The sequence below is a fragment of the Podarcis erhardii genome (genome assembly GCF_964252035.2).
Source record: "Podarcis erhardii genome assembly, chromosome: 10".
Classification (NCBI taxonomy): Eukaryota; Metazoa; Chordata; class Lepidosauria; order Squamata; family Lacertidae; genus Podarcis; species Podarcis erhardii.
Genome location: NC_138500.1, coordinates 26,721,473 through 26,744,170, shown reverse-complemented (window position 1 = coordinate 26,744,170; position 22,698 = coordinate 26,721,473). Strand labels below are relative to the sequence as shown.

The 22,698-nt window shown below is 42.6% G+C and overlaps 2 protein-coding genes across 4 annotated transcripts in view; one reads left to right on the top strand and one right to left on the bottom strand.

Annotated features, from left to right (window-relative positions):
- Nucleotides 1-2,362: 2,362 nt before the first annotated feature.
- On the bottom strand, nucleotides 2,363-15,646 carry LOC309351713 (uncharacterized protein). Its single transcript, XM_081879549.1, has 4 exons — nucleotides 15,527-15,646; nucleotides 11,150-11,306; nucleotides 10,000-10,210; nucleotides 2,363-2,568 (listed from the first exon to the last, which is right to left on the bottom strand). Exons 1-4 carry the CDS (start codon nucleotides 15,601-15,603, stop codon nucleotides 2,528-2,530), a joined length of 486 nt encoding a protein of 161 aa, XP_081735675.1. The 5' UTR covers nucleotides 15,604-15,646; the 3' UTR covers nucleotides 2,363-2,527.
- Nucleotides 9,601-22,698, top strand: part of SYN3 (synapsin III) — a 181,413-nt gene continuing 168,315 nt past the window's right edge. Inside the window, exon 1 of one of the 3 annotated variants that reach the window (XM_081879476.1) lies at nucleotides 9,601-9,919. The gene's annotated coding sequence lies outside the window, so the exon portion shown is untranslated. Of the gene's footprint in view, nucleotides 9,983-22,698 lie in introns of all 3 variants that reach the window. The other 2 variants (XM_081879477.1, XM_081879478.1) reach the window with 2 other exon arrangements.

Below are 22,698 nucleotides of genomic sequence, written 5' to 3'. Positions count from 1 at the left end.
TACAATTCGGTACGGTATATAAAACATAAATCCACTAGTGCCTCTTGTCTAATATCCTACTTCATTCAGAACCCTAAAGTGAAGAAGAGAGAGAGTTCTAGGCTAAAAAGAGCAGAAGAAAAAAGACGGGAAGGGAGCGTGTCAATTTGGCATGGGATTCTGGAAGACAAGGAAGGGGTGAACAGCTTACTTATCCAGGGCTTAGATGAACTGCTGCAGCTGTAGATAGATGTGTGTATCTGTATGTCAATGCCAGCACTAAGTGCCCAGGCCAAAGATCCTATGCCTCCGGTTCTTGCATTATTTCAGCTCAGAATCATGAGCCCTGACATTTAGTTGTTCTGAGTAAGGTCTCAGTGAAAGGAAGAGGTAGGCAACAGAATACCCAAAGCTCAGAGCTTCCCAGTTCGGTGTCCTGCACCAAGATGCTCCTTGCAGAGAGTGTATGTTGTATGTGTGAGAAGAATCTGCCTTCCTGTGCCAGAGTCTGCCCCCTGTTTGCTTCCTTGCAAGCTAGCAGCAAGTTACTACTGTGGGGTATTTGGGTTGGCAGTCTGGGGGGGCAGACCTGCTCCCCACATCTGGCCCTAACAGTGATGCTACTTAGAAATGTCAACAAGGGTGGGGAAGAGTTGATTGAACATGCATCACAAGTAAATGAAACAAGCCACTTTTATAAATAATTTGTAGTGATCTCAGCAAATGCATTTTATTCAGTCATAGGAACACAAAATGAGCAAAGAGAAATACAGAAGCGGCAAGTGGTTCTAGGCCATGCTGACAACTAAACAGTAGCACTTGAAATATGTTCATTTGACTAGCTGAGCAGAAGGTAGGCAGGAGAAGACTGGACTGGATCTCTAAGGCTTCCCATTTTCTTCTGTACTTGGCATTCTCTCCCCATATTGCTGCTGCAAGAGTTAACCTACCCATGCAAAATGGCACACGTGCATATGCTGGCACGCAAAGAGTGTCTAAGAGAACCCAGCCCTCAAACCATCTGCTCTTCCATATAAATAAGTAGAAGGCTGAACAGAGACACCTGCCAGAGAGGGAGATGGGATGGGAGGGAGAAGCGATGCCGCAAATAATAGCAGAGAATGTTTGTCTGCAAGCAACCAAGGCACAGGCAGAGGCCATTTGTTCTATTCGTGAAAGTGCTATCAGGTTTGGTGACAGAGGGATGGAAAGAGTACCTGCAGACTTTTTAACCACAGACCATGGTTAAAGTCCAGCTTCATCAGGCAGCCTGGGAAGAAAAAGCAGATAAAATGGGACTGGGCAGTAGGACTAGGAGACAGTTCAATGTGTTGGTTCTTCCTGACTATGGAACGAATGGTTTAAGTTGTGGGGGTGAGATGATGATGCCCTGCTCATCCTATCTTAGGGGCTGTAGCTATGCAGGTGCACAATATCTTCTTGATCCTTGATGGACAATGCATGGTGCTAGTCCATCTTTCAATGCAGGCACCTAAAGATGCAAGCTACATTGGGCAGGGCCCAGCCAAAGCTAAACACTTTGAGCTCCATTTATTTCAATGGGAGAATTAGGCAGGTGCTTAAATCTCTCATCTTTATAACAATGTGACATGCAAATAATTAACTTTGGCTGGATTGTACTCTATCTTTGTGTATTCCCCCCACCTCAACAACCTGTGATGTATTTTCATCCATCAGCAAAGATAAATTATGTTCTTATCTCTCTGTCATCATTGCCTACCACAATCATTTTTCACTGACTTTTTATTCAGTTGAAGCAGAAAAAAATGGCACAGCAGAGTGGGAGATTCATTTCTCATGAAGTCTACACCAACTTTTTAAAAAGCCCTTTTCCAACTCAGTTTCATTTAAGTGTAACAAAGTTTGTTATATGCAAAGGTGTTAACTGAAACTCTATGAGCACTCTCGAGCACGTGCCACATACACACGTTAAATAGCCTGTTTTGCTTCCAAATGTTCAGGTCTTTACAACATTATTGGAACTGGGGATTAAAAAGGAGAGAGAATAGATGGCTTGGTTTGAACCGTGCATCCCTGATCATTTCAGCAGCACAATTCACGAGCACATTTGTGTCTGGGGGCATGTTCTCTAGAACTGTGAAGCCCTCACAACTGGATGGTGGGAAATTTATTGTGGCAGCCAGGCCATTTGTGAGCCGTTTAAACTGTACAGCAAAATGCACTACTGGTGTTTGGAGACTTGAGTTGGCCCCTCAAGATTGGAGATACTGACCACCCCCAGTTTACGGCAATGTTTAATATGAGTAAATCTTCTTTTATTTTTCTGTTTATTCCCCCATCCCCTTCCATTATTCTCTAGAAGGCCAGGGTAAAATGCTGATTGACTTATTCCTTCTGGAGAAAGCTCCAAGATCCTAATTATAACCTGATAAATTGCCTGCATCCACTTGAGAATTGAGTTCCTCCCAGTCATTAACAGCCTTTACCTTGGAAAAATCACTTAGCCTAGAGCCTGGCTTGATGCTTACGGATGACAAGTGGGACTGTTTCATTCTCTTTCCATCCCCTAAGCTTGTAACAGGAGCTTTATGGAGCTGTCCAGTCTTTCTGCAGGAGAATAAAGTTTTCTGAGTTAAGGTCAGGGTCAACTACCATCAGCATTCCCTACTTCCTGAAAGCTCACAGGTTCTTGTCAGTTTGGGATTATTATTGGGGGGTGTGTGTGTGTGTTAATTTATAATTAAAAAAACCAAAACTTTGATTTACAAGCATGCACTTCTGCAGATATAGGAAGTTCCCTGAACTATAATTTTTGAAGGGCCCTGTTTTGCTTCTAAACAGATCGGTGCTCCATCATATTAATTAGAGCAATGCCCAGTACAAAGGGCTCCAGTTTTTGTCCTGTTTTTAAAATTACCATAGTTCTTTTCCTTCTTTTCTTGCTACCTTCTGGTTTATACTAATGCCTTGCTGAAACATGTATTAAGTGGTGGCTTATTTTTCCTCTCTGCTAATTAATATGGAAATTCTCAGGATATAAAAATTGCCTGTAAGATTTTATGCATTCCTGATCAAGAATCTTTAAGTATATGAGCATGGGGGGAGCCCCAGGTCATGAAGCATCTCAACACTGCAGCAAGGTAAAGAGTTAAATGGACAGCTGACTTATCCCCTGTGGAAAGACCAAAGTTGTCAACTCCACTGCTGATATTTAACAACTTCATTTTCTAAGTTGAAACACCCAATAAACAAAAACAGCAACCAAGGATGAATTATAGCTTGCACAAACTAGCAAGGACAGACATGTATAGTAACCATTTTTTCTGGGGCCTCACACATTTCAAAGCTAATATTCCCCATTGCTAGTACTCAACAGACACATTTAGCAAAACATATGGAGGTGGATTCCATCCCTCCTACCCTAAACGGTGAAATCTGTTTCACAAGAAAACACACGGCGGAGCGTGGCATATTGCCCCTAGCAGAAGCATGATTCATATGGTCACTGGTAGCTGGACTCTGCCCCTAGCCTATTTGATTATGAACATAATTATAAAGAAGTGCATGTGTATAAAAAGGAGCAATGGTATATGGAAGAGATTGTAAATCGTACCTCGGTTGAAAACAAAATGAGTAATTCTGGAACCGAATTCTCCTATCCTTTAATTATGCATGAACTTTGCAAACTCTGTTTAATTAGAGGTTCTACACACACTGGGATTGCTTCCTATTGTTTGCAGCCTTCCTGAGCTCAAAGCTAAGACATGACTCTTTTCTACTGGCTCTCCTGCTGCTAGGTTGCATCCATCAATCTGAACGGAGTGACAGGTGCCTGGTGCAGCAGCAACACTATGTATTCAGTTCAGACTAGAATATCCAGAAATGTGTTAGCGTCTGATGAGCAGGAAAGGTGAGTCCATATTACAAAAAGAGAAGAGAAAGAGGTAAATGTATCCTTACACACACTTTTTTTCTGCATAGTCCTATAATTCTGCAGTCTCTGGGAACCCATTAAGGGTTGTTCCTTGACTGAAAGCACACAGCTCATTATTATGATGATTATTGCTTTGGTCATAAAAATGACTCAAGAGTGACTTGCAAAAGAAATACTAAAACCAATTACAGCAAACACAATACAGTGGTAACTCAGTTTGCGAACTTAATCTGTTCCGGAAGTCTGTTCTTAAACCAAAGCCATTCTTAAACCGAGGCGTGCTTTCCCTAATGAGGTCTCCCACTGCCGGTGCCCTTCCACTGTTCGGCTTCCATTCATAGACCGAGCTAACTACTTCCAGTTTTGCAGAGTTCTTATACCGAATAGTTCGCAAACAGGACTGTTTTTAAACCAAGGTACCACTGTACATAAATACAAAACAAGCAAGCAAGCAAATGCATCCATACAAATAAAAGGCATGCCAAGCGTGTGTTAATGACCCTTTTGCTCTGTGGACACATGCTAGAAAGTTGCTGTTGGCCACAACATCCCAACAAATGGAAATTCAGTAAATAGTTGTGTGTGTATCATCATAGATGAGAGACATTTCCTTGTAGCAACTTCAGAATGCATGAAATGGCTCCTCAGTTAAGACCCTCTTCTGACTTTATCTTTCCAAAGTGAGAAGAACAGCAGAATCTACCCCTTCTGCACCCCCCAAAAAAGGAATCACATTAGGACTCAAACAAATAATCTAATTAGAATAACCCAAAGTAGATTCCAAATGGATTGGGCTGCTTCTAAATGCTCTAGAGGCAGATATATGGCAAATCTTGTGGTCTCGTTTAAATGAAGGACAACTTTTATGAACAATTTTGGGTGCCTTTTTTATTATACAAAACAACAATGTAATGTGGATAGAAATAAAAAGCATCATCTTGTACCATTAAGAGCCCTGATTAATAATTTAACATGCATTTATTTATAATTATGTATAATTATTGTTTACATAGTGTACTTTTGAGATGTTTTTGTATAATAAAAAACCCAAAGCATTAAAAGGTAAATAATTATTTAGTTAAGATCACTAAAGAAAGGATTATCATAGCTTCAAACCACTCAAGAGTAGACAAATGTTAATCAGTCCATCAGTAGTACTAGCAACAGCTAGCATGTCCTGGCATTCATGACGGAGACCTGAGCAATTCCGCCATTGATACTGATAGGCAGCAATTCATTAATGAGATGTGCCTATCTCGATCTTGTGTGTGTTCAAATGTAACAGTAAGAGACTGACTTCCAAAGGAGTCTGTATTGGAAGATCCCTTGCAAAAATAATGTGGTGGTTTTTCTTAAATAGTTGCCTGGCAACCAACCAAAGGGTGCATAGTATGAGACTGCAGATGAGCCTAAGGAGATAAGGGTTCCTATCAGTGTCACAGTGGAGAGAGCTTGTCTTCAGTATGAGCTGGCTGGCTGGCTGGCTGGCCTGGTATTATTATCTTTGACCTAGTTCCAAAAAACAAGCAATGAACAAATAGGTGATATGATAAACTTGTGTCTCAGTTGTACCACTTGAGATTTAAGGGAGAAGAGGTCATATGGCTGAATGCTCCTCCAATCAACAAAAGCTCCTTGAACATAGAAAAATAGATGTCAGGAAGACGGGTTTTAGCATAGTTCTGTGTAATATTAGGGTGGGGTGTAAACAGCCTCCCAAAATTTTCAACCACTATTCACATGATGTGAATTTGGGAGGGATTTCATTTACCGTATTTTCGAGAATGAGATGTGGCCTTTGCTCTGATCCAGTATGGCTCTGCTTATGTATGTACAATTGCTGGAGAATAATGATAATGGGTGGCTATCCAACATTCGTCATACTCAAAGTAGCCCCTTGAAATAAACGGACTTAAATCCATAGATATCCTATCAGTGAATTTGTTCCAGTAGCCCAACAATCAAATGAGATGGATCCTTTCATGTCCCATATATAGCCCATAAAATGTGCACCTATCATACTCATAACCAATCAGATGGAATTTCCCTTTTGTCCTGTCTCTCTTCTCTTTATCTGCACATCATGCTGATATCCTTGTTAAATTTTCAGTAATCCCCTGTTGCATAATCGGCAACAGATTAGGCCTCCTTTTGTACTTATGCCTGTTTTTGTTCCGTCTAACACAATGGAGCCTGGATGCTGATTAGGGCCTCTAGGATTCTTATTAGCACAGCTATGAAGTAACCATGATAACAAGCATAGTCGTCATGACCTCTTAATTGGAAAGGGAAAACAGCCTGCAGCAAGAGACCTTTTTTGTCTTTAGACACGTGTTTGTCCTCTGGTAAGACCATAGCTGAATACAAAAAAGGAAAACAAAGTCTGAGAAAAGAATGTTGATTTGTTTTGGTTTTCTGGGACATTTGCTCAGTGTTTGCACCCTAGTTTCACTGTTCTAGAAGTTCTCATTTTATCTCATTTTTTAAAGGGAAGTTGGGCAGATGTTCCCTTGACAAAAAGTGGCAAATCAAAAAAATCACCTATATATTAAATTCTTTACTAGGGGGTGGGGCAAGGTAGGGAGCTTTCAAAGATGCAATCCCGCATCCCTATTCTGAAATGGTACAGTCCCAAGAAGGCTGTGCCACATGTTTTTCCGAGCAGATTCAGCTGCCAGTTTCCCTCTTGCAACCTACTTTACAAGGCTGCTGGGGGAAAACCACAAAGGACTGTAAACAACAATGTCATATAACAACAGCATATTACCAACAACAGCTTAACATGATATTACATTGTTGTTGCTGCTGCTGCTGCTGCTAGGGGCAGCTCTGGAGTTACTGAAAACAATTTCCAGAGAGGAAACAGCAAATAAGATCAAACAGTTCAAAGGGTTTCAGTACCATGGACAGGGAAGGACTACAGAATCAGTAAAATCACCTCTTGCTCTTGAGGAGGTGGTGCGGTTATCATAACCTCATAAATACAAGGGACACAATTCAGGGAAATGCCTTGCAAACCATGTCGTCTTGCAAGCAATGGGGTGATACCTGGACAGAAGGTGGAGTCCCATTGATTTGAATAGGACTTGCTACTTAGATGGCTCATTGTAATCCTATGCACATGCATGCCCAGGTATGAAGTTTGACTGAGTTCAGCAGGGCTTATTTGTGCATTTTAAAAAATTATATATCCGGCTTGATTGTAGTAAAACCTCTAAACCAGGCATCCCCTCCAGATGTTTTGGCCTTCAACTCCCATGATCCCTAGCTAACAGGACCAGTGGTTAGGGATGATGCGAATTGTAGTCCAAAACATCTGGAGGGCTGAAGGTTGGGGATGCCTGCTCTAAACTCTTGAAACGGCTTATATATACTGCTTGATTGTAGAAAAACGCAGGTAAGTAGATACAATAGTGAAACAATATCTGTGGTGTGTATCTAGATAAACTTTTTGCACCATGACGCAAAGCGTGATACACACAATTGGCAATATTAGCTTCCCATCATTACAATTAGAGATTGTGGTTTTTGTACCAATTTGGATTGAATGGAAGCTTCTGTGCTGGAAGAAAAGCAGCTTGAAGTGGTGGTTTCTATCAAGACTCTGTGAACATGAGAAGAGGTCTGCTGGATCAGGCGAAATCCAACATCCTGTTTTCACAGTGACTGGCCAGGATGCCCAAGAGAATCCCACAAGCAAGACCTGAGTGCCGCAGCAGCATTGTCATATATGGCTCCCAACAACTGGCATTCGGGGGCATACTTCCTCTGACAGTGGAGTTAAACCTTATCCATCCACAGCTAGTAGCCAGTGGTAGCCCAGAGGTGGTTTTAGGGTAGCACAACTGGTTAGGTGCTGTGCTGCAGGGAGTGCCACAACAATGCTGTAGAATGGAGCACAAGAGGCAGGGGGTGCCAAATTTTAGCGTCATACAGGGCACCTCTGAAATTTGAGAGCCCAAAGTCTGCCACTGGATAGCTTCATCCTCTGTGAATGTGTTTACCGTATTTTTTGCTCTATAACACGCACCCGACCATAACACGCACATAGTTTTTAGAGGAGGAAAACAAGAAAAGAAAAAAAGAAAAAAAATAGTGGATGTATGATTTTTGTGGTTCATGCTGTGGCCACAGACATGTGATCTGACAGTGAGTTTGGAGTAGCCCAATGCAAAAATCCTGGGGATCCATGTGGATCCATGCTTTGTAACCACGTTTTTGCACCACTGCGGCCCCAGGCAACAGTGGGTGTGTGATTTTTTTGGTGCAAGATGTAGCCATGGACATGCTATGTGATCTGATGGTGAATTTGGGGTGACCCAGTGCAAAAATCCTGAGGATCCATGTGGATCCGTGCTTTGTAACCACGTTTTAAGTGGGGAGGTATGGAAAAGCACTCAAGGGACAAGGAGCACGTGTGGGGTGTGTGGAGAAGGATGCTGCTAATAATGCAGGAGAGGGGTATAAGAGGAGAAGGCTCCTCTCCTCTCCCACTTTGCTCCTTTAAAGCAAGCAGGCTCTGCTTTTCTCCCTCCTTCCCGCTCATCCCAGGCTTAGTGAGCTGAAAAACTTTGCTGCTATGTAGCGAGCTGAGTGGGGAGGAGAGAGGGACAGAGAGCCTGCTTGCTTTAAAGGAGCCAACCGGACAGGAGCCGCTTACACTCGTGTAAGCGGCTCCTCTCCTCTCCCACTTTGCTCCTTTAAAGAAGCAGGCTCTCTGTCCCTCTCTTCTCCCCACTCAGCGGCTCTTCTCCCACTTTGCTGTTTCAAAGCGAGCCACGGAGGAGGGAAGGAAGGGGAACCATGGATCCTCTGCTCACGACTGCAGCAGATCCTCCCCGCCACCCGTAGGCATTCCCTCCATAACACGTACAGACATTTCCCCTTACTTTATAGGAGGAAAAAAGTGAGTGTTATGGTGCAAAAAATACGGTAATTATCTTTTAAAGAGAATTAGACACATTCTCATTGGGGGCCAACACTATAGCATATGGGAGAAAACTCCACAGTTTTAACAATGTGCCGTAAGAGAAAAAAGTACTTTGTTTGTATGCACCACAGTCCTAATCATAATTCTCTCTCTCTCTCTCTCTCTCTCTCTCTCACACACACACACACACACACTCACTCACATAGCTGTTATTTACAGGGGAAACAAGTTAAATACAATCACACGTTTAATGTCACACCCTCAATTGTAGAAGCTAGAAACTTGTTGGTGCTGTGTAACTCAATTCCAAACTAAGTCCAGCTACAGAAATGTAATGACTGTGTATCTTTCCTGTCAAGCTCCAAATGTTATATTTTGGGTGTTCATTTCTTTACTTGCAAAAATTGTCTGTTTCCCTCCCCCCCCCCCAATTCCATAAAATGTTTGGGTTTGTTTTTAAAGGAAAGCAGAGACTTTGAATGCTGATTTCAGTGCTCACAGCTGTGAAAACTGCAGAATACACACAGCCCCAAACCTAGAACTGACCCATATTATTTTGAGCCAGTACCAATGGCGAATGTGGAAGGGAACATTTCCTGTCTCCTAGCCCCAAGCATTATTTGGTCTCCTCTGAAACAATCTCTAATGAAGGTTTGGTGCTGGCAGGGGAGGAAAGGTTACAGATAGAGAATTCTGCCCTCAAACCAAATCCTCTCCTCTCTCTCTGCCTCTCTGCCTAGGAAGCTGATAGGGTGAGTCACTGAATCTGTCTCTGGGTGCTACTTCAATGCAGCAGCCTTTCGGGAAAAGACTACTCCTGCCCTCTCCAGCAGGGCTGTGTGATATCCAAGCCTGCCCACCAGTAGTTTTACTAAATAATTCATTATGCTCCCATGATAACTGAAGTATAAGGAGGGGCTTGATTTAATTTACTGCCTGCTTCAAGCCAATCGGGCGGTAAGGCTGCAGTAGAACCGGGTGACAGCAAACCCTGCTTGTATGCTGTGAATGTGAAAGAGAAGCAGTTCCGTGTGTGGGTTAAGGGGAAAGGATTGGATCCAGGGGAGCCATTGGATTAAGAGACTGGCCAGAAGGTAAGATTCAAGTGCGGATCTGGATTGTCCAGAGGATTAAGCAGCACAATGCAGACCTTGTGTGTAAGAATTCTCCTTACCTAAGGACGTATTTTCCGATTTATGGGGGAGGGAACCATGGGTGTGTGAAAGCCTAACACATGCAGCTGGCATGTAGGCTTGCACTGCTTTTGTGTCTTTTGTCTGCATGCACCCGCTGTCAATATCTGTAACCGAATAGCTGTTGTACAAATAGCTGTTTCCATTGTGCATTCCGTATGCTACATAATCAGTGGCACGTTGCATTTGTGTCTGTAAAATCAAAGGAACAAAAACCAATTAAGAAAGGACACACAGACCAGCCCTTGGGGGCTAATGGAATCAGAAGGCACCCGGTAGTATTGTAATTATTCTTTTTAAAGTGGTACGCATCTTTAAAAGCTCGAATGGCTTCCATCTGAAGTGTGAGACAAACCTCCCTCTGGAGGCATGACTGTACAAGCAGAGGCATAGAATAAATTAAGAAAAGGGGGTAAAGGGAAGTGGTTTAAAGAAAGAAACTGAGAGAGACTGAAAAGAGAAGAGGACCAGAAAAGGAGCAAGCGAGGCAAGGTGTTTCCCCCCCAAAAAAACCACCTTTCTGAAGTTGTAGGTATCTTAAAATCATGAATCAACTCTTTCTGCCCCCATCCTAAGCATATGTACTCAGAGGTCAGTCCAATGGGTTTCAAATGGATACAGAATACAAGCCTATGCATGTTTGTTCCCATTCTATTCACACTCCTGAGAAAGTGTGCACAGGATTGGAGCCTTACATCCTAGTATGTGGCATGTGCTTAGGATGAGTACAGATTTGCATGTGACAAGACCAAAGGCAATGTTTATTCCTTACAAGTGCTGTCTTCCAGTGTTGAGGCAAATTCCTGAAGAGCGTGTCTGTAGCCATCAGTCGGTTGTAGCAAAAAAGAGTTCTATGGCAACTTGAAGATCAACAACTATATTGTGGCATAGGCAAGAGCCTACCTGTAGCACCCTGTCCCTTATGTAGGTGCATGTAACCTTCACAGATAGCATATAGAGAGGCACAGGGCACCTGATGGCACATCACGGGGGGGGGGGAATAGAGGAAATGCACCACCAAAGCGGGGGATAAAAGCAGGCACATATTTGCATACAATTTGCATTGGTTCATGTACAAATGCAAATTTAGAAATAATTCACATAGTTACATAGGATCGCAAGACAACTGACCATAGTGGGGAAGGCTGGGACCAGGTGACCCGTGCTGGTGAGCAGGTTCAAAGCTGCTTCTGCTCTCCCTTCTTTTGGTTTATAATCTCTAAAGCAGACTTGGATCAGACAGCCCTTCAGATAGAGGGTGGTCCTCTCAGAAGAATGCATAGTCACCCTAGAAAAATCGCATGATTTAAACATTGATGCAAGGTGCTTTTTTCAGCGACAGGGCAGCTCTGTTCCCCTTGTATATAGGCCTGTGTATGGGGTGATTCTCCTACCACACCTAGGAGAAACTATGCACTTGGCATGGTAAGGGCATAAGAAGATCTGGGAAAAGTTGTCACCTTACAATACTACATGGGAAGGAGGGGGATTGTTGAGTTGTTTTTGTTTTTATTATGTATTTTGTGTTCATATAATGGGATTTTATGTTGTGAACTGGCCTGAGACCTGCGGGTATAGGGAAATATACAAATTTAATAAATTATTACTGGGTGACCCATAGAAGTAGTATTATTGATTAGCAGTAGGCCTGGGACATATAGAAGAAACTTACCTTAGCTTGCAAACTTCAATGCTGCAAACAGTGGTAATAGCCATTAGTTCTGTAGGCTTTTGAAAAAAAGATTAGAGAAACTGGACACCGGATAGGTCCATTAAGAGCTATCAGCAACAGAAAATAAATGCAACTTCTACCCTCACAAGCAACATGCTTCTGAATCCTGCAGACCAGCAACATGGGAAGGCTGTTGCCTTCACACTCCACTTGTGAGCTTCCCAAAGGCATTTGGCTGGCCATCGTTGGAAACAGTGGGATGCATGCATTTTTGGCTAATTCAACATGTATGGTCTCAGATTTGCCCTTATATCCATCCTGGATCTCAAATAATAAGCTTGGCCAATGGCCAGGGATAGTGGGAGTTACAACCCCTGCATAGTTTCGGTGGGGAAGCACAAATGCTTCCATGCTCCCACTACACCTACAATATAGCATGTAATGCATCTGTATGCACAGACAATGCACACAGTTCCTAAAAGAAGGGGGGAAAGGGAGAGAGATGTTGGCGATTAGCATATATGGCCCTGAAAAAGATTGGCATGTCTCACCCTGTCACTCAGTCTTTGCCCCCTTCTTTTTGATGATTGCATGGAACATCAGGAAAAAAGTTTCTGACAGTAAGAGCTCCTCGACAGTGGAATGAATGGACTCCCTCAAGAGGTTAGGCTCTCCTCCCTTGGAGGTTTTTTAGCAGAGGTTGGGTGGTCCATCTGTCATGGATGCTTTAGTTGAGATTCCTGCATTGCAGGAGGTGGGACCAGATGTCCCATGCAGCCCCTTCCAACTCTACAATTCTATTGTACTATGATCTATATATACAGATGCATAACATGTTATATTGTTGGTCAGATGGCAACACACAAGCCTAAAACCCACTTGGAAGCTGTGCTTTGCACTATAGAAGGCATAATAGCAACCCATTTCCCATTTCCCATCCGTGCCTAAACTTTACCTGAGTGTAGGAAGTGGATCTCAGTGCCTCTGTTTACAAGTTAAGCTTTGCACTATATTGTTATAGAACCTGGGGAAGTCCTAAAGATTGTTTTTTTAAAGAAAACAGAAACCTTTTACATTCATTGTGCATTTCTATAGGCTTCCTGTCTTTTAAGCAGAGGATTTAGCTGTTCACTTCTCTTTCAAACATATTATTATATAGAACTTATCACTCCTACATTACCAAAAGAAAACAGGCTTAGTGGAAGGACTTGAACACTGTTGTGCTCATTTTGGAAAGCCTCAGTGTGATATAGATTGAGAATCTCTCCTCTGTGGTGAGAGATGGTAATGAGTAGGGGGCAGGCAAGCCCGGGCTTTGTGTCTTGGCAAGCAGAAATCAATGCTAAGTGCTCTGTGTAATCAGATTCCATAGCATGGGGGAGAAAGTGTGAATGACTAACACCAGGATTTATTTCTGGCAGCTGCTAGTCTAGCTATACCGTGTAGTCGTTCTAGGTGGTAATTTAGTAAGGCTTGCGTTTCTAAATATTTATCGCAGTTCAAGTGATGTGGATTTCATGGGCTTACGCAGAGTTATGGTGGCTTGCACATGCACAGAGCATTCCAACAGAAACCCTGCACTTGCTATCACTCTTATAAATCTTACTTGTGAAAGGAAAAAAGTACCACCCAAACTCTACTGGTGGCTGGTGCCCATTGTGACTGGCAGGGAGCCCAAACAGTAACTAGAGCCGAAACTAATGACAGGCAAAGCCAACTAACTCTAGTTTTGTCCCCATCCTTTCCCCTGCTGAGTTCTACAAGGGCAATAATGAGACTAATGAGGAGGAGGATGCTATTAGGCAGTGCCACAACCTGGACTGGCTGTAAGTGGGACAGGTGGCTGGTGAGAGGCTAAGGCTCTCATTTTTGGAAAATGAGCCTCCAGAGCAAAACCCTCTCTGCTAATTTTCTGGAGTCGGTTTGTGATCAATGGGGCTTCCCATTGAATAACTCCTAGGTAGTGAGCAAGATATTATTCAGAAATAATGGCTCTCTGCCCATGTAGCAATGGCAGACTTTTGGTTCTCAAATTTCATTGGGACACAAAAATTTAGTGCCCCCCATCTCTTGCACTCTGTTCTACATTATTATTGTGGTGCGAGCACCCAGTATAGCTGAGTGGTTGGGCTACCCTAAAACTGCCTCTGGTATAGGCTCCCCCTGTCCCTTCCCAGCTCCTCTCTCAATCCTAGCTGGATTATAGCAAGTACCGCCCTGTTGGTGGGAGCCAGAGCCAGAGAATGGGCTGCATCACTAGTGTAACGGACGTAATATTCTCATAAATATATTGCTGCCTGCGGGGTGTTAAAGCAACAGTTTCTTTGCAAGGGTCAACAGGTGGAAACCCATTTCCCCCAGCCACATTTTCTGCTTGGCAGGTGTAACAGTTACAGAGACAGAAGTGTGACCTAATTAGCTGTGCCTAATTGCAAGAGCTTGAGGCAGGTAACAAAAAGTTATACACACTCATTGCAAATGCAATTTAGGCATATTGAAATCAAATTAACTGAAGCAGCAAGCCTATGTGTACATCCTTGGAAGTCCAATTGAACACAGCCGAGTCTACTTCTGAATAAATAGGATTGGGACCATATTCGACTCGTAACAGGGTGGCTTCACAAAATGTAAGGTCATGTACTTACACTGAAATGACAGGCAGCACAATATTGCTTCATTGCTGAAGTACATGAATGAAGCAGAGGTGCAATTCCTGGAACTGAAGCAATGTTTTCCTTATCTAAGGAATAGCACATTTTCTTCCCCAGTTTACCCCTGCTTTCTTTTTCTCTTTCTCCACATCCTTTGTTATCTCCCTCATGTCAAATTCTAGATAGAACATAAGCTCCTTGCAGAAGATGTCTGGCTTTTTGCTTCTTAAATGGGTGCAAATAATAGCAGCAATAATGACAGTTAACAACAGCAAACACATTTATGTTATATATACTGCAAAAGGCTGGAGGCTCTTTCAATACAGCTGTCGTAACCATTGCTTTGATTTTTTAGTACGTAAGAATAGGAAGCTGCCTTCTACTGAGTCAGAAAATTGGTTCATCTAGTTCAGTACTGTATACACTGACTGGCAGAGGTTCTTCAGGGTTATTAGTAAAACTGAACTGCTGCTTTCCCCCTTGAAAAGTGCACTAATAAAGCTTATTAGGTGTCTGTTCTCAGGAACACAGCTGCAATAGGAGACAGGGAATGGGATGCAGTTACAGCCTTTCTCCCTGGTTGGTTGAATCCATTGTTTGCGCCATCCTTGGCATTAACATTTTGATTTGGAAACTGGGGCAAAATGCCAAGCACTCCTCAGGACATATAATCTCATTGCCCGTCCACTGGCATTGTGGAGGTGAAATTTGAGGTAGCTTTTCTTGTTAGGAACATAGGGCTCTGCTTTCTACTGAGTCAGGCCATTGGTCCATCTACATCAGTACTGTCAGCACTGTCTGGCAGCAGCTCTCCAGGGTTTCAGACAGGAAATGTTCCCAGTCCCAATGACGGGAATTGAACTTGGGGAATTCTAGATGCTCTACAACCAAGCTCTCCCCCTGGTAGCTGAATTGATTAATTAATGAAATGTTGCTTCCCTGCACTGGCTAGATCATGAACTGTGGCAGCAGGAGGGCAGGCAGTTCTAACAACTGTGTCCATTTTAGGTATTGTACCAGGGCTTGCATCCCCCACACACTGCCGATTATTGGCAGCCCCAACCTTGCTTCAGAGGGTGCCTCTGAGTCTGCACACAATGATGTTTTCACCTGCCAGCCAGTGTGCAGTGCTGGGTTGGGGAGCAAAAGGGAAATCAAGGTGTGGCGGGCATGTTTTCCCCTTACCTGTGGCTACTGAAAAGAATTCTCCTTTGGACTAGAGGAGAGAGAAGGGAGCTGCTGACTGTGCACACTTGCCTCATATTATGGGATCAAAGATAGGATCTTCTGCACCATTCTGCATACAGGCTGCCCTGCCTAGGAACTAACAGAGAGGAAAGAGAACGGATGAAGGGAAGCTCCATCCTCAGACTAGGGAGTATGCCCTCAGGTCACACATCATGAGCAGAGCACTGGTCAAGTGCCTCCCCAATGCAAGTGGAGGCAGAGCAAAGACTAAATAGAGAAGCACCTGTGTCTGTTCTTCCTACTCCCCAAACACTCTCCTCTTCTTTTAGGCATTACCTGTCACAAACTCCAAGAGAGAAGTTTCCAACGTCAGTGCTATTTTCACACTCTACCCAGAGATCCTATTGATATAAATGCTTCTATTGCTTTACAGCCTCAGGAGTGAAAAACAAAAAAAGATAAGGAGAGGGGCTAGTTTCCCTGACTCCTCAAGGACTGGTTGAGGCAGTTCTGCACTCCCCCTCTCTCTCTCACACACACACTGAACAGAAGAGGGGTGTGTGTGTGTGTGTGTGTGTGTGTGTGTGTGTGTGTGTTCTTGTTCTCCTAATGTGTACAAATATATTACTTGCAAGGAGTCATGGATCATCCTTTGGTAGCCCAGTTTCCCTTATGGTATAGATTAAGTCCCACTCCAACCCGACTTTTATGTCATGTTCATTTTTGATACGCAGTAAGCCTTCACATTAGAAACCGCTGGAAAAACATAGTGACTTAAGGACTCAATCAGAGAAGAGAGCTTATAGTAGCTGATCCCTGAATAGAGATTTGCATATTTATAGTCAAGATTTTACGAACTAAGATGTTGGTTATTATCCAGAGAATGGGTCCTCCCCCTTCCCCAACCTGCACTCTTACTATAATCATTCCAGCTATCCATGCACTAGGAAAAAATCTCAACATACAGTATTAGAGAGGAAGGGGAAAGAACAGTTATAGACAACAACAGATGTATTACAATGGCTCCAGGAGTAAGAGTTCGGGGGGGGGGTCAAAACAAGGGCTAAGCATTCCTTTGATCCAAACATTCTCAGCTGGGAGAGAGGAGAATGAACTTGTTTGGGGGCTAAAGGCTGTTTCTGTACAAAATGGCCACCCTGACGTCCTTCTCTAGCCTGGAGATGGGCAGGGGCATAGAGCTTCTCCATCACGGTGATGAGCCCTCTGTAGTTCAGTGGAGCTGTGGAAGGGAGATCCCTGTCCTAACCCACAGAGGAAGATTGGGGCTCTTCTTATTAGACTTGCTACAAGACAATGAGACACTCTCTGCAGAGAAGACAGTGGACAGAATTGTGAACCCCTGAAGAAAAAGAGGATTGGTCTCCTCAGGGACACCATTAGAGCAAGGACTAAACCTGTTCATGACCTTTGGGGGAAGGGGCAGCAATAGCCTCCTCTCAGCTGTGTCTTAGATGGAAAGTTGGGCTTATATGGATAGCCAGTGCTTTTTTTCTTAAAAAAAAATGTTTAGGGGTACTCTCATTTTCCTACTCATATTGAAATATTGCCCCTCAATGAGGCCAAACTTAGATTCACAAAATGTTCTGGGGTATGCGTACCCCTGCATGCCCCCAGAAAAAAGTACTGTGGATTGCTATACTTTTAATCCATAATTAGACCCATAGCTTAATTCTAAATTTGTTTAGGATGTGGGACCTGCTAATAGCAATGCCTAGACAAAATTGCAAACTACAGTGTTACACCCAGGTAGTACACACCAAGCCACCCTTTTATAACTGGGACATAGGCTGATGAAATCTCTTCCGTCTATGTGAAGCTCTTTATTCTAGCTATGTTTAGTAGAGCTAACTAATGGGGAATAGTATTGAGCATGTTTATTACTGTGGCTGTGCTGAGCTGTATGGCTGCAGCTGACTTACTGTAGCACACTATGCTGTTGTATCTTCTGGAGAATTTGCCTAATTCATACCGTAACTCCTTTTGGTAATCTTCCTCCCTGTATACCAATAGAAAAATGATAGTAAGCGACAAGACTTTATATTGCTAGCACCATGGAAAATCATGGATTAGTTTAGATTACTCTGTGTTATGAATAATAGATCACTCAGCGATATCAGTTACTGCATCTACATAGAAATGATATGTACAAGTTGTTTCCGTGATAAACTAGTATGTGCATACATATGGACATCAGCACGAGCTCAATATTTAATAGCTGTGCACTGAACTGCTCATTTAACAAATGGCTTGTTTTTCTGAAAGTCCTGTAATTGCAGAATTATGCAGGGACTCCCTTCCCACCCCCACCCTCACTGTAATGCAGTCTTTGAATCTGCTTTACCACTTGGCTCAATCATTATTGTCTTCCCCATGCTAACAATGCAAAAATTCAAAATATTTTTGGTGACTTTGATGAAAACCGGAAGCAGCTTGACCTTTTCTCTCAGGTGGAACATTTCTGAAGCTTGAAGGTTGCTCCCTGCAATTACAAAATTCAACTCACACAAAGCTCCTGTCTCCAGAGCTTAAACTCTCCTCACTGAAAAATCTCAGGTGCACATTTGGGCTACAACTCCAAGCAGGAAGCAATTATTGCTAAGAAAGTCTGCATATTGAACTGATGCTAGCCTAAGACAAAACAGAACAAATGAAGTTCAATGCCTGTCATGATAAAAAAAAATCTTTTTTGTAGAAAATAATGATAAGAAGATTTAAGACTTAAATACATACATATGTACCGGTATGTGGTTTTAGGATAACACGTATCATTTTAAAGTTCTTTTTCAATAAATTGTTGTAGTTTACCACCCAATTTTAGGTGCTTAGTTTTGTGTCAGATGGCTCAGTGGTGGCTGAAATGTTTTTTGGATGGTAGAGAATCAAATTGCCTTCCACCAACAGCATCGTGAGACAGTGGGAGGAGGTTGCAATTAGTTTGCTTTCAGTATCTTAAGGCAAGAACTTTAAGAGATGTTATTGAAATGTGGCTACAGTGCTGTACTACAGCAACTATTACTACAGGCAAGGCCGTTTACAAGCTGAAGAAACAATAAAGATCACACACCTTATAACAATCTGATACGGTACAAAAAAAAGTCATAATAAAAATGTAACTTTAAAATAAACAACTTATATCAAATAAACTAATATTCATTAATCCATTAGAATATAATAGTACACAATGAAATTAACCACGAGCAAACAATAATTAAACAAAAAAATTCACTCTTAACATTGACAAGAAATAATTACCAACCTATAATCAATAAAAATAACAGCAAGGAGTTCCACAGTGCAGGACATGCCTCACTACAGGGCTGGTCTCTGACAAAGGCTGACTAAACCTTGGGGATGTTGGAGACCACGGAAAATTGCACCATCAGAAGATCTCAGTGATCTAGGTGAAGCATAGGGAATGAAGTCGTCCATGAGGCACTTTGGGCCCAAGTTGTTTAAATTAATACAAGAGCCTTGAACCTGGCCTAGCAGCAAATCAGCAGCCAGTGCAGCTCTCTTAGCCAAGGAGTAGCATGTTGCCAGTAACCAGCTCTTGTGAGCAGTCTAACCACTGCATTGTGCACTGGTTGTAGCTTATGGACAAGATACAAAGGTGTTATCATATGCCATAAACTCTCCCTTGCTTCCCTCTTAAATTTACTCACCTGTGCTAGACAGAGGAAGAGAATTAGCAGCACAGTTGTAAATCCAGGATAGGATCATGCTACCCTGACTTTACAGTCCAGCTTTTGCTTTGCTCTGCAAAATACGATAGTCAATCTAAACAGAAAGGAGATAGGTGTCAGGAAAGGAGTACTGTAAATCAGAGGCATGCTGATGGAATTTCATAACTCTGCATGTTCTCTATGGTTTCTACAGCCAGAAGCAGAACAGTTAAGAGGAAAATGGAAGGGAGCAGAGCAGTCAGACAAGGCAAGAAAGTATAGGTCCTGTTGGCCACGAGATTGCTGTACAGTTCTTTGAGAGGAGACGGAGTCAGCATTGTGCAACATCTCAGTACTGTCTCAGGAATAGCCTCTATAGTACTATTGGCCACACATATAAGAAGAATGAAGTGGGAATGCAATGGTAGAATTCTGAAAGTGTTTCATGATCTATTCTATTTTGCCACATTAAAAAAAAATTAAAACTGTCTACGAGCAGAAAAGTAGCACAGCAAAGGTCAGGCTGGAGAATAATCTCTCCCTTAGGTGCTTTTACGTGCTTTGTTCTTTTACATGCTGAATGACTTTTTTTTTTAACATGGGAAATCTCTCAGGTCCGCAGTCTAAAGTGGTACAGCCCACTCTGCACACCCTGGCATAGTACCACCACATTTTTCTGCTGAGTGTATAGACCAGGCCATAGCTGCTTAATCGAGCAACAAAAATATATAAGTCACTCATTCTTGACAGGGCACCTTTGGCACAATAGTTCTGTGAGGACACAAAGCCTATAATTCTTATTAAACTGCAACTCCCAAGATTATATAGGGAAGAATGGATGACATTCAAGACAGTTTTAGGCTGTAATACAGAGATGCCTCAAGAGGCTTGATGTGGTTTGCAGGTAGCACTGAAGAACAATGTTCCGATCACTATGTGGTATTCCTCAGAATAGAAGAAGCAGTATGAGGTAAAGAGAATTGGAGGGACCCCCCACCCACCCGCAATTTGCCATGAAGGATAACCTGATTTACCCTCTGCAGTGTTAATAATTTAGACAAACCTTTCAATGGCAGTGTTGCATGCTGCTTCCCTGCAAGCTCCATTTTATATTATGCATTATAATTACTTTATTTGTTTCACAGTAATGGTTCCTGAAAAGCTAGTAACATGTGCCCATCTGCCAAAGCTTATCTCTGATTCCATTTATTATTTCTCACTTCTGTTTGTTCTGTTCTTCTCCACTTGCTGGTGGCAAAACACACACAGGATCCATCTCAACAGAAAATGCTGTTCACACAGGATCCAGATTATCTGAGGGTGGGAATTACCTGAGCTAGGAGGCCCAAGGGGGCCCATAACCATGACTAAACCAGGCGCAAGTAACCTCAGGCTTGGGGGCCAAACACAGCCAAGTCTCTTGAAACTACCCAGCCAACACCCCTTTTGCTCCAATCCTGCCCACCACTGGCATGTGACCCCAGGAAAGTCACCGTGGGCTGAAAAATATTCACTGCCCTTGGTCTAAATTGTAGACCATGCTTGAGGATACTTAAGCAGATTCATTTTCCTATATCTGCATTTTGGATCTATCTACCTACTTACACAAATATTTATATCCCACACTTCTAGTGCTTATGCGCCACATAAAATCAATTACAAAGTATCATAATGTTCCAAAAACACAATATTAAAAAATAGATACAATATAAACAGAGACAGATGCAACAAACGAAGGCATTAGATTTAATACCTACCCAGAAAAGCCTGCCTAAAAAAGTTTTTTTGAAGTACGGAAAATTCACTAGTGGAGTCTCACAAGGCACAGAATTCCACAATTTAGGTGGGATCACAGAGAACACCCTTGATCTCCTCCCCACCAACCAAGACTCCACCATAGCTAGGCCACAGAGGAGGGCCCTTTTGTCAGAAGAATTTAGGGCCCAAACAAGCTGATATATGTATGGAATGTCCAGAGCTTGTGAGATATGCTGGAGCCAATCAGAAGTAGCGCCCGAACAGAATGAAAGCCTGCAATCCAGTACCTACTTAACTGGGAGTAAACCCCACTGAACTCAGTGGTACTTTTTTCTGCATAGATATGTACAGGAAAACAGCCTGGTAATACAAGAAACTGTAGGCCTTGCAGTCTGAGAGACTTGAGAAATGTGGGTCCCCTACAAGCTCCACAGATCTTTGGTTTCTGCAGGCAGAGGGGATGGATTGGCCCAGTGTGGGAGCTGACAGGCAACAGGAAAGAGGAATAAGCACCATAATAAGCAGCGACACTGACATCCCAGGGACTGTGAGCTGGGGCTGCGAATAGGTTTATGGGCGTCAGAAGGTATGTGAGTAAATAAGCTAGGCCTCTAGCATCGTTGCGCACTGAAGAAAATTCATGTCATTAGATCCCAGGAACAAGGAAGAATTCCTAAAGGGCATTTCTTAACATATATTTAAGTCTATAATATTATGTATTGATATATATATATATATTTGCCATACTGCGGTTTACGCCTGTAAATACCTAAATCAGGCAGCCAGAAACATAAGGAGCTTAAACAAGAAAGGGGGGGGGAGCTAAAGAGCACTGATCAATCCTCCACCCCACCCCCAAACTTGCCAAAAAATGTCAAGAGATTATTGGGTAGGCGGAGGGTGGGGGCTGTGTTAGAAATGGATACCAGGCCTAGAGAAATTATGTCCAGGGTACTCTTGTCTGCCCTACCCAGGGCTGCTTCCAGAGGCCTCCACCATGTAAGGTGTGATAGCTAGGTGGAAAAATAAAATGCTTTATTGTCTTACATAAGTGAATATCCTACCTGCCTATATAATACCTCAAATATATGTGTGCTAATTTCATTGGGGGTATACTTTTCCCTAGGGATTTGAAGAAAGATATAGACTTTCCATTCTCATGAAAGACTATACAGTAATAGCCAAAGCTGTTGGTAGGATTGTGAATGTATTCATTCAAATGCTAAACGCTCTGTAATATGGCTAATGGCTTCCAACCAATGGTCTCCTCAGTCCAGCCCACTTTTGTGACCTCTCCCTTTTATCTTTATTAGCAAGGCTACAAGAGGGAAGTGGTTGTTTACTGGTTTAGGCAGCAAAGTTGTAGCTTATAATAAAACAAACCCCAGGTACTTGTAATGGAACTTTGCTCCCATTCATTCCCCATTACCTTCAACTTTCCCCTTTTTCTTGTTCTCTGTTGTGTTTTTTCCTTCACTTCCTTCTTATCCTTCCTTGTCTCTCCCCTTGCCACACACACACTTTTCAAAATTTAAATTGTAAGTTCCTTGGGGCGGAGAGAGTTGTTTGTGTGTGTGTTTTCCCCCAACTTTTATGTATACCGTCTTATTGTGAGCATGTGGCGATTTACAGATTAAAGGAGGACATAAATCATAGCATTTCCAGATCAGCTATCAACATCTTTTTACTCAGTGAAAAAATTATGCAGCTTCTAACTTGAATGTTGCA